The sequence below is a fragment of the Micropterus salmoides genome, unplaced genomic scaffold (genome assembly GCF_014851395.1).
Source record: "Micropterus salmoides isolate LMB-PRFRI ecotype aquatic unplaced genomic scaffold, ASM1485139v1 Ms_hic_scaffold_1, whole genome shotgun sequence".
NCBI classification, from domain to species: Eukaryota; Metazoa; Chordata; class Actinopteri; order Centrarchiformes; family Centrarchidae; genus Micropterus; species Micropterus salmoides.
The window spans coordinates 7,307,689-7,319,422 of NW_024040040.1; the positions used below are offsets into that span (position 1 = coordinate 7,307,689).

Sequence of the window (11,734 nt, forward strand, 5' to 3'; positions counted from 1 at the left end):
GAACCCAAAACCCAAATTTCTCCCAATGGAGACGTGAATCCAATGCGGAAGTCCCTTAAACCTGCATTCTATTGAACGGCCAGCAGGGGGCGATTCTTCTGGTTGCAAAAAGAAGACGGCTCCATTAGAAAAAATGGTGAAATGACCCTACTTCGCAGCTGATTCATTACCTCCTTAAACACTTTCATAGTAAGTTTATGGTCTCAATCACTAGTTTCAGGTCTTCTTCAATACAACACGATGTTCATTTTAAATTATGGTCCCATTTAGAGGAAAATAGACCATAAAGCAGAGTATGCTACAGGGCGGGATTATCTGCGATTGACAAGTTGTTTACACGGCAATCTGTCAATCAGGCCACGGCACTGTGTAAATTTAACCGGCGCTCTATCGGCCAAACTCGAGGCTTCAAAACGGCAGTCCACAAACCAACGGGTGACGTCGCGGTGACTACGTCCACTTCTTTTATACAGTCTATGCTTTTAACACTAAAAATTACCCCCGTTCTGGCCCACTTACACTGGCTTCATGGCATTGTGGACACCTTTAAAAAGCATCTGAAGACCCACCTGCTTAAACCTGCCTTTGTTTTTATATTTTTCTCTTGCATTGTGTTAATATGTTAAAGTTTCAGTGTGTAATATGTAGGAGGATCTATTGACAGAAATGCAATAAAATATATATATATATAAAATAGCCTCATTTTAACTGTTTTATATACTCTTAGGTAGTTTAATCTACAGCAATGAAGAAAGAAGTAAGTCTCAATAAAGGAAAACTTAATCCTTAATTCAAATTCAAAATTACCAAATTTGGAGATAGGCCAACATGGTTTGAATAGACATTCAAGGTCAACCGTATTGTCAGTTCTGCCATTTGTACTGGACATATAGAAGATCAAAATGTTCTCTCAGACCCTGGTTTTGGCAAATAAGTACTAAAACAAAGGGTGTAAAAATACTAGGATAAATTAAGCTGGGGTTCAGGGGGATCAACAACAAAAACTGGGGATGCAAAGATGTACAACGTGACATCCACAGGATGAGTACTTGTTTTTAGTGTTCTGTACAAAGTTGCTTATGCAGTATAACAAAGTTCTTATGGCTGGTGGTGGTTGGTTTCTATGTGGTCCACGACTAAAAGTAACTACTAGCTACAGTTGTCAGGCAAATGTAGTGGAGTAAAAGGTCCAGTATTCGCCTCAGGGTGTGTGTGTGAATCATCAGCTGCTTCTACGTGACAGAAAGACAGTTCTCTAAAAGTGTGCAAACATCACAACTTTAATGTATCTTGTACAAACCTGTATTACAATAAGTGAGTAACAAACCATGAGAACAAATCTGAAGGCTCAACAGTGCAAGTAAAAACAGTCATAAAAGTTTAGATATGAAAATCTGTTCCTTTAACTTTATAGGTGTGATGTGCTATAATAGCTCTGATACTCATATTGCACTTATACGCACAGAAACAGACAGATCTGATGTGACATGAAAGGAAGTTAAACAAGAGGAGGAGGAGGACTGGGCTGAACATACTGAATCCACATTAGAGGCTGCTCTGTTTACACCCCCGGCCCTGGAAACACACAAACAGTCTTCATTTTATCGCTTCTATGCTTTACTGTTAAAGACACACTTAATAAGTCATCATTTTTAATTAGACCTCCATAATTTTCACATTTACAATATTTAAAACTAGGCCTTGGGCGGTTCATCACTATTGTCGACTTACTTGATTACAGAAATACGTTGATTTGCATAACGTGCGTCGGCTCCGCTAATCCTGTTTCCTTTTTTATCTCCGCATAAACTTGGATATTTGTAATAGACAATATGATTGATGAAATTTACACAGTTTTTGATCAAGTTGGCTAAGGAGCCTACAGAAGCACTGGCAAAAATACAGCAACGTATAGGTGAAGACGAATTAAGTCCTCCTTGTTCAAAGACGGTGGCACATGTTGGAACACAGTTTGGTGACTGCCAGTCAAGGTATTTTAACAACAGAGGTAAACAAACCTACTGTCCTACGAGAAAAATGTTGCATAATAATGTATGTAGCAAAAGTAAACACATATATTTAGACCCTAATCTCAAAAAGCCTTTCTTGGCTTTTTGAAACAGGAAAAGGCCAAACACTATTATTGTCTTAAATTTTATGCTGTAGCATTAAGATTTCCCTCAACAAAGACCACATCATGAAAGAACAGGACAAGGGGTGTCCCAGTACCTTTGCCCATATAGTGTATTTTAATGGCGGTACCTGTTGGAGGGCATTCAGGTCCTCCAGGGTCTGCTGGGCAGCCAGTCTCAGGCTGGGTTGCACCTTGGAGGTGAGACGACTGACCCGAGCTTGGAGATCTGGATCCAGCAGGGAGGAGCCCAACAGGAGCAGCACATCCTCCTCCAACAACACCGACTGCAGGAGACGCAGAGAGTGGAGACAAACCTCCCAGTCTCCATCTGTCAGACAAACAGATCACATTTACATTTACATTTATTCATTTAGCCGATCAGATCAGAGGTAGTGTGGAGGCTGACACCTAGACACTGTGTTTTTGTTTTGTTTTTACAGGGACATAGTCTGTATAATTTCCATCTGTAATAACAATTTATTTGTGATATATTAAACTCAATAAATCTTCATGTAGCATGACCCCATGCTTTTAGAGGTGAAAAAGGAACTCCAGCATGATAGCAGATTAACTGGCTTGGGAGAGATTAAAGCACATGGCTAACTGACACGCAGAGGGGGGAAGGACAGAGAGGCTGTCCCTCAAACAAACAACAAATTTACTACCAGGAGGACTGCCATATTTGGTTTGGGATCATTATCACAGTCTCATTCACCGCCCTCAAGAAGACTTTTCTTCACAGCAGACATTTTGACTTGTCATAGTATGAAAAGAATTGTAACTTCCTACTTGTTAACTCGGGGCAAATCCATCAACCCTGACTTCATGAAGTCATCTGACATCACACAACAATGGCAGCTCCCATGAAAGTACATTTCAACCTGGTCAGGAGCACCTTCCCCTCAGTATAGCATCAGTATCAGTTTTACAGAAAGAGCAGTGTCTGTGTTTTGTGGCGGTACTGAAAGACATCCCATCCGGATTTCTAAATACCCTGCTATATGCCGTAATACTGCCCAAGCCTACTTATAATTTAGAGAACTACATAATATATTTTTGACCCATCAGGTTGTCATTTTTTTAGGCCCACAAACAAATGAAACCAAACTTAATTTTTTTGTACATTTCTGAATTATTGTGTCAAAGAAAAAGAGCAAATGCAGAAATAAGTGAAATCCCCAAACTGTCCTGACATAAATGCCCTAGTTTCACCAGAACTGTACATACCAGCTTTTCAACTTCTTATCAGTGGTTTCTTTGGTGCACATCCGTGTATGTGACATTTATGTCCGCATGTCTTCAAGTTTGTACCAGAGTTGAGTTGCTCTGAATGAGACTGGCGGTCTCCTTACCGTCCAGCAGGGTCGAGATGAGAGGCAGGAGTCCTGGGTTCTCACTGATGTACTTCAGTCCTTTAACACTGATGCTGACATTATACAGAGCCATCAGCATCAACCTGCAGCAAAACACGAGCAGTCAGTTTTACTAATCCACTACTGTGTCCTGCAGAAGAACGTTGCTGACACCTACTGCCCACATCTAGACACTAACACGCATTCATTTGAGCTTGATCAGTAAGTGGTGGATGTGCACCCATGGCGGCTGGTCTACACTGTCTAGTTCAATGACTGATCGTGTTTCTTTATTCTGGGTATATGAGCTTTTGCTCAGACAAGTACAACGAATGTTTCAACTTTAAGAGGTCATGCCATTCATTAAATTAAAGGTTATGTTTTTTTCTTGTCTATAAACACTCTATTGCACTATGAAAACTCATCATTCCTCCTCTCCAACAGCGTGAAAGTTGTGAGTGGATGTCCAGGACAAATAAGAAGAGGTTTAATGTCAATATATTCATAAATGAACAAGCTATTAAAATAACAACTAGGGCTGGGCAATAAAACAATAATAATAATTATCGCAATATAGTTTTCCTCAATAACAGTATAACAAATGTTCAATAAATTGTCAATAAATATTTGATTTAATTCATTTAATTCACAAGCAAAAATTAGCACTTAATCTTTCTATTAAGATATTTATTTTGTTGAGGGAAATGGACTAAAACAAGATTTACAAATCATGTTTTTTGAAAGAATAATTTATCATTATAGTTTTGAATTTTCTGCCTCAGATTCGTGTTTGTCACATTGTGACCATAAAGAAAAGTTTAACCACACTTAACCATCAATTAACAATCTGGTATCTTCAATGTTTACTCAGGAGCAAAAATCTGCCCTTAAAGAAATAATGATTGACATTTATCGTGATAATTAGCGATATCGAACAGTATGAATTGTTTTTATCGTGATAAAATTTTTGGCCCTAATAACAACCTTAACAAAGTTCATAAATATTTAATCAATTCATTCTCTTTATCAAACTCACAGGTGTGAAACGTTTAAGGGTTGTCACTGTCTATATTGGCAGTGGTTTGAGATTTCTATGTTGAAAAATAATGCAAGTTATAGACAATTGAAATAGATCTCACTGCACTTTTAAGACTCCCTAACTCCGCCTATAGTGACAGGTGTGTCAGAGAGACATTCAGTTCTTTTTGCTGCAAACTGCATCGTCATCTTTGGTGATTTTGAGGTGATCAAAACTGTGAAACATCTGCCTAAATTAGCTCCCTTTAACATATTCCAAAATTGTGAGAAATCAAGGCTCTAAAAAAGAGCTATTGACAGGTAACAGCCGCAAAACTAACTTAACACCGGTTTCCATACACAACTCTTTTCTTTTCAACAAGAAGAGGCGGAGCTGAGCTGTTGCTGCAGCTGCACTTGTTGCTAAATTCCACATGTTCGGTACCTAAAACAAGTACGAATGTGTAGGTTGATAGCTTTGTTTTTGCAACAATCCTGCATGCACATTACCCTCCGCCACAGGTCAGGATGGAAAGATGGAAATACTGCCTGTGGAAACCATGGTGGAAACACTAATTGGGTATTTGGTGCGAAAAACATTGGAAGATACCAACTTGATTTAAGGGAATTTGCTGAAGCCTAATATTAACTTCAGCTGACAAAAGTCATTTTTATACAGAATGAGGACAAAACTGGAGGACTCATTCATTCTATGAAAGGATTGCTTGTGTCGGGTCGCGAACGAGCTCTATGAGTCGGCTCCTTTCTGTAGCATCTATTTCTTTTCAGTACAATTCATTAACAAGCTGTCAATCCGTATGGCTTGATTATGATGCCCTAATAATGGGCAGAGCCAAACCCAGTGAGCAAAAAAGGTAAGGGGGTGAAAACTATATGACAACTGTTTTAGGTAAAAAAAACAAAAAAAACATTCATGCGTTTGTTTGTTTGTGTGTGCAGAATCTACACATTTCATGGTCAGGGTCCAAACTAACCTTGGCTAAGCAACAATGTCAGTGGCATGTAATGTAATGAAAACAATCTGATTTTAATAATGTAAATTGCTAATTCAGAAGAAAGCAAAGCTGGTGTACAGAGGATCTAATCCTGTCATTGTTATAATGATCAGATGCAGCTTTATGTTAGATATTGTTTCGATAAGTTTCTCTCTTTCAGGCCATGTTCAGACCAACAGTGAAAAGACCAGTGGTTTGCGTTCTGCATTCTGTGGCAGCTTCACGTACACTTTCAGTTTGGGGAAGACACCAGGCTTCATCAGCTCCAGAAGCTTCGTCAGAGTGTCCAGTAGGACATGAGCCGAGCTGGACAGGAAGTCCCGCCCACACGCCACTGCTGCTATATCTGATTGATGGGAGACAAAGACAAGGCAGGTGACTGGAGGACGGCTGGTCTGGAGTCGCTGTGAGACACTGACACACAGTCAATTGACATTTTAACTTGTTTGAGATGGTCACGGTGTCATGTGAATGCAGTTTTCTGTTGTGTTCTCGCCATCAGCCTGAGAAATGACATTCTGACATCCACAGCGACTAATGACTTGCATACATATTAAACAAGGGCAGGAAATGCACAAGAATAACGTGACTCAGAGGATCCAGGCGAGGCAAATCTACTCGTGTACAGAAAAGTGGTGTAAAAAATAAATCTTATAGAGTGTGTTAGAAGCTGTGAACTCACTAGTAATGGTTCCAGCCAGAGCCAGCACAAACTGGTGATCCTGGGAGTTGTGGTCCTCAGTTTTCATCTCCTCATCCAGCGACCTGACAAAGCTCTCCAGAGTCTGAGCAGCTAAGGTCAGGAAGGACTGCAGCTTACCCTGCACCATCAGCACACATAAAGTACACACATCAGACAATATGACTCCACCAATCAGATATCAAATTATGTCACTGTTTAATATGAAACTCTGAGAGTCTGAGACTGCCATTGGGATTAGTATAATAAACACAAACACACACAGAAAGACAGGCTTGTGGAGATGACTCACATCAACCAGCCAGTGCGCCACAGTGTCCTCCTTGGCAGAGCAGCTCCACAGCAGACTGCAGGCTGCAGATCCCAGACCAGAGCAGAAGTCTGCCTGCTGCTGCAGCTCTGCTCCGCTCTGCCACAGCTGCTCACGTAACAGCAGCTTCTCCTACACACACAAATGGCAAGGTGTCTTGATATCACAAAACAATGGACGAGGAAAAGCCATAAAACTTTTAATTATTTTCTATATAGGGACATTTTTCAATTTAATTTTTTTAATTTATTAATAATTGTGTTAATTTATAATGATACGCTATCTGCATTGCTATATAGCAGCAGAAGTCTGATATGTTTAAAAGCGTCTCATTGTTGTGTAAAGAAACATGAGATGAATTTTACATTTAAATTACGTTGCCTGCCCTCTCTCACCTCTCTCTCTTTCTGACATTCAGTCTGCACTGCATCCAGTCGGGACTGAAGGTGCAGACACTCCTGTTGCAACTGCTCTTGTTCCACCGCAAGGCGCTCCCTCACTATGCACACACACACACACACACACATACATACACACTGTCTGTGGGTTTGCGTGTTTACCTTGCAGTTACCCAGGTCACGTGAGATCTCTGTGCTGTTAACTAACAGCAACTTGCTCGCTATACATTCTATTAGATGTTTAACCAAGAGTAGATTTGGTTAGTATGGATATTATTGGTGTTGTTTTCTGGGGGCTGTCTTCTGCATTTTTATATATATATGTACGCTTGACAACATGCTAACGCTAACATGCTTTTTAATAACAAATAATAGCAATAGCTGACAATATTTATTTGTGGATTATTTATGATCTAATCTTATGATCTTCAAACACAGAATCAGAATTGAAAAGCTTAAAACGGAGTGTAGTTTAAAGAGAAAGGTCCTGTCAGCCCTCATTGTGTGTCACTTTACCTTCTAATAGCAGTTTTTAAAAGCATGTTACGACACACATGTACAACAGTAATAACTAGCTAACACTTTAAGTGTAAAAATGTAACGTTGAATGTTACTTACTTAAACAGTAAATCTGCACTGTTCCCGTAAAATTAACTGAACTAGCTCAAGCAGGTGACCGGGTGGGCTTTAAGAGGTTTAATACATCCATTGAACTTTAAAAACCAGACCAGCACTGGGTTGCACCAGCTGTGTGTAAGTTCTCTCCTAAGTAAGGGCGTAAAGTGGACACTAAACACTTCATCGGCCCAACCCTAACATTTAGCCACAAGAGCCTCATCAAAACACTCCAAAAACACTGGAGATGACAGTTTGCACACCACTGTTACTCTTGTCTTACAGTCACTATATAACACACCATCCACCTTATTTTCTGCCTCAAGGTTAGGTTTAATGGAAGCGTACTTGTCTGAGCTGCTCGAGCTTTGTGCAGCATTTCAATCAGGTCTCCATTCAGAACTCTGGGCAGGAACTCCCTCAGCTGCATGACTTCTGTGGTTAACTTCTCTAAATCTCTTTTCCTCACTCTGACAAACTCATCCTGAAGGACAAAAAAAGACATACCTTAATGCAGACATGGCTTGGAAAAGATGTTAAGAAAGCGTTTTAAAAGGTACGCACCAAAATAACTCATCTCTACACATGTGGTTTTTCAAGTTGCCACTAATACAAAATGATGGACACAGGTTGCAGGCTATCTGTGTTTGACCTAGTAAGCCGCCTGAAGTCACAGGTTAAGCGCTGGTTGTCTTCATATGAGATAAAGCTGCTGAACAGGATGTCAGGACCAGTTCATTAAAGTGGTCCCTGCAGTGTTTAAGCTGGATGAGGTCAATTAACTTCATGGATATCATTGTTTGGTCAAACAGTGAAAAGTTACATTCACATTCGGGCGGCAGCTAATGATTGTTTTCATTGCTTTTTAATTATTTTCTCGATTAATCGATCAGTTGCTTTGTCTGTAAAGTTTCTAAAAATTGTTGATCACTGTTTGATCTGCTGTTTCCCAAAGCCCAAGGTGACGTCCACAAATGCCTTGTGTTTGTCCACAACCCAAAGATAGTCACTGACATTTACTGTCATAGAGGACTAAGGAAACCAGAAAATATTTACATTTAAGAAGCTGGAATAAGATATTTTTTCTTTTTAAAAAAATGACTCAAACCGATTATCAAAATATGACTCAACCAATTATTCCATTTATTGTTGCAGCTATAATTTTAATCCCCGTCACTTAACAGGGGTCCAAAGTGGAAATGAAACACAAACTTACTCAGATCCTTATGTCAATCACCATCAGAGGTCTAAGGATCATTTTTATTCTATTCCAGCTTTTTAAATGTGAATGATTTCTTTGCTCCTCTTTGACAGTAAACTGTTTATCTTTTGGGTTTTGGACAAAACAAGCCGTCTGAGGACGTCATCTTGGGCTTTGGGAAACACTGATCGATTTTTTTCACCATGTTCTGACATTTTATGGACCAGACAACTAATCGAGAAAATGGTCGACAGATTAATCGATAATAAAAAAAGCAGCCCTACTTGTTGCTGATGCTCTGCCTGGCCTGTGAAGCCATCCCTGCTTATTGCTTGTTGTGCGGGCTTTTTGGACTTCCTCATAAGACACACATGATCAGCTGGACTGAGGTCTGGGCTTCTTGCTATATGTTTAGGACTGTAAAGCTACAGCTGCAAGGTCTTATTATTTTGTGAAAATGTGCAGCATAACTGTCCGGGTGCTTTTACCCTGTATTAACCCTTTGATCCCAATTGATTAAATACTACAACAACCTTTTGTAGTAACTATTTCATTAGTTACCAGTAACTATTTATTAGTTACTAGTGACGATTTGCACATTTTACCATTGAAATCTGTGGGGCTCTGCAGTTCAGATATCACCTATTCTTCCATCACTAGTAACTAACTGAACAGTTACTAGTGACCATTTCCATTTTACTAGTCACTATTATTTATTTTTAGAGTACCTATTCCATAAGTTACTAGTAACTACTAAATTCTTACTAGTACGAATTGAACAGTTACTATCAAGAAGCCATTTACTAGTCATTAATAAATGACTAGTAACCCAAAATAATGTACTAGTAAGAATGAAAATGTTACTAGTATATTTTGGAATAATTACTAATGAATAATTAATAGGTACTTATCTAAATAATAGATACTAGTAATATGGAAATGAATGAAGAGATGATATCTGAACTGCAGAGCCCCATAGATTTGGCAAAAATGTGCAATTAGTTACTACTAACTATAAAATTGTTACAAGTAACTAACAGAATAGTCAGTAGTAACAACAATTTAATTACCAGTATCTAATCAATTGTTACTAGTAAGACAGGAATAGTTACAAGTAGCTAATGGAATAGTTACTGGTAACTTAAAAAATCCACTAGTATCTTATCAATTGTTACTAGTAAAACAGGAATAGTTACAAGTAGCTAATGGAATAGTTACTGGTAACTTAAAAAATCCACTAGTATCTTATCAATTGTTACTAGTAAAACAGGAATAGTTACAAATAGCTAATGGAATAGTTACTGGTAACTAAAAATCCACTAGTATCTTATCAATTGTTACTAGTAAAACAGGAATAGTTACAAGTAGCTAATGGAATAGTTACTGGTAACTAAAAATCCACTAGTATCTTATCAATTGTTACTAGTAAAACAGGAATAGTTACAAGTAGCTAATGGAATAGTTACTGGTAACTAAAAATCCACTAGTATCTAATCAATTGTTACTAGTTAAACAGGAATAGTTACAAGTAGCTAATGGAATAGTTACTGGTAACTAAGATCCACTAGTATCTTATCAATTGTTACTAGTAAAACAGGAATAGTTACAAGTAGCTAATGGAATAGTTACTGGTAACTAAAAATCCACTAGTATCTTATCAATTGTTACTAGTAAAACAGGAATAGTTACAAGTAGCTAATAGAATAGTTACTGGTAACTAAAAATCCACTAGTATCTTATCAATTGTTACTAGTAAAACAGGAATAGTTACAAGTAGCTAATAGAATAGTTACTGGTAACTTAAAATCCACTAGTATCTTATCAATTGTTACAAGTAAAACAGGAATAGTTACAAGTAGCTAATGGAATAGTTACTGGTAACTAAAGATCCACTAGTATCTTATCAATTGTAACTAGTAAAACAGGAATAGTTACAAGTAGCTAATAGAATAGTTACTGGTAACTAAAAATCCACTAGTATCTAATCAATTGTTACTAGTAAAACAGGAATAGTTACAAGTAGCTAATAGAATAGTTACTGGTAACTAAAGATCCACTAGTATCTTATCAATTGTTACTAGTAAAACAGGAATAGTTACAAGTAGCTAATGGAATAGTTACTGGTAACTAAAGATCCACTAGTATCTAATCAATTGTTACTAGTTAAACAGGAATAGTTACAAGTAGCTAATGGAATAGTTACTGGTAACTAAGATCCACTAGTATCTAATCAATTGTTACTAGTAAAACAGGAATAGTTACAAGTAGCTAATGGAATAGTTACTGGTAACTAAAGATCCACTAGTATCTTATCAATTGTTACTAGTAAAACAGGAATAGTTACAAGTAGCTAATGGAATAGTTACTGGTAACTAAAAATCCACTAGTATCTTATCAATTGTTACTAGTAAAATGGAAACAGTTACTAGTAACTACAAATTAAGTACTACAAGTCACTACAAGTGACTAAAAATTACCTAGTATCTAATGAATTGTTGGAATATTTACTGGGAAGAGTAAGTAGTAGTAGCTTTACGTTTTAAGGAGTAAATGAACATCTTGGCATAGTTGGGTAGGAACAGGCCAACCGACCACAGATGGAAACACGTGTTTCCAGAGTGTCCTTGTTTTACCTGTGTCTTTACCTGTGCCCCGTGGCCCAGAGCCAGAGATTTCCCGCCTAATAAGGACGCTGACATCTTGTGGTCGGTCTGATTGTTGTCTTCTTGTACTTGTAGATTTTTACTTTTCCTGTTGGATCGTTAGCATTAGCATTTTACTTTAGTCTCTTACTTGTGAGTTTCATTTTAAAGTTTCTAGTGATGTTTTTTTTGCCACACCTGTCAGATGAAAGGGCTCGACTTGTCTTGCTCACGCCGCCAGACTCCAGTCCGGGTTTTGCAGCTCTCCGCCGGGCACAGAGAGGCTTATCTCCTCTTCCTTTGTGTTTGAACCTTTTTTTTTTTTATTCAACCTGCTTTGTAGACCGGA

General features: G+C 38.1%; 1 protein-coding gene across 2 annotated transcripts; it reads right to left on the reverse strand.

Moving 5' to 3' along the window:
- Positions 1-1,259: 1,259 nt before the first annotated feature.
- On the reverse strand, positions 1,260-11,715 carry LOC119900747 (heat shock transcription factor 2 binding protein). Of its 2 annotated transcripts, none has more exons than XM_038715981.1 (10): positions 11,584-11,715; positions 11,389-11,494; positions 7,891-8,026; positions 6,925-7,028; positions 6,512-6,661; positions 6,202-6,340; positions 5,748-5,865; positions 3,487-3,590; positions 2,263-2,462; positions 1,260-1,575 (listed from the first exon to the last, which is right to left on the reverse strand). In XM_038715981.1, the coding sequence occupies exons 2-10, from the start codon at positions 11,440-11,442 to the stop codon at positions 1,546-1,548; spliced, it is 1,035 nt and encodes a 344-aa protein (XP_038571909.1). In that variant the 5' UTR covers positions 11,443-11,494; positions 11,584-11,715; the 3' UTR covers positions 1,260-1,545. The 2 variants fall into 2 exon arrangements, with proteins under 2 accessions (XP_038571909.1, XP_038571902.1); XM_038715974.1 differs by having other exon boundaries at positions 11,377-11,494.
- Between the last annotated feature and the right edge of the window lie 19 nt (positions 11,716-11,734).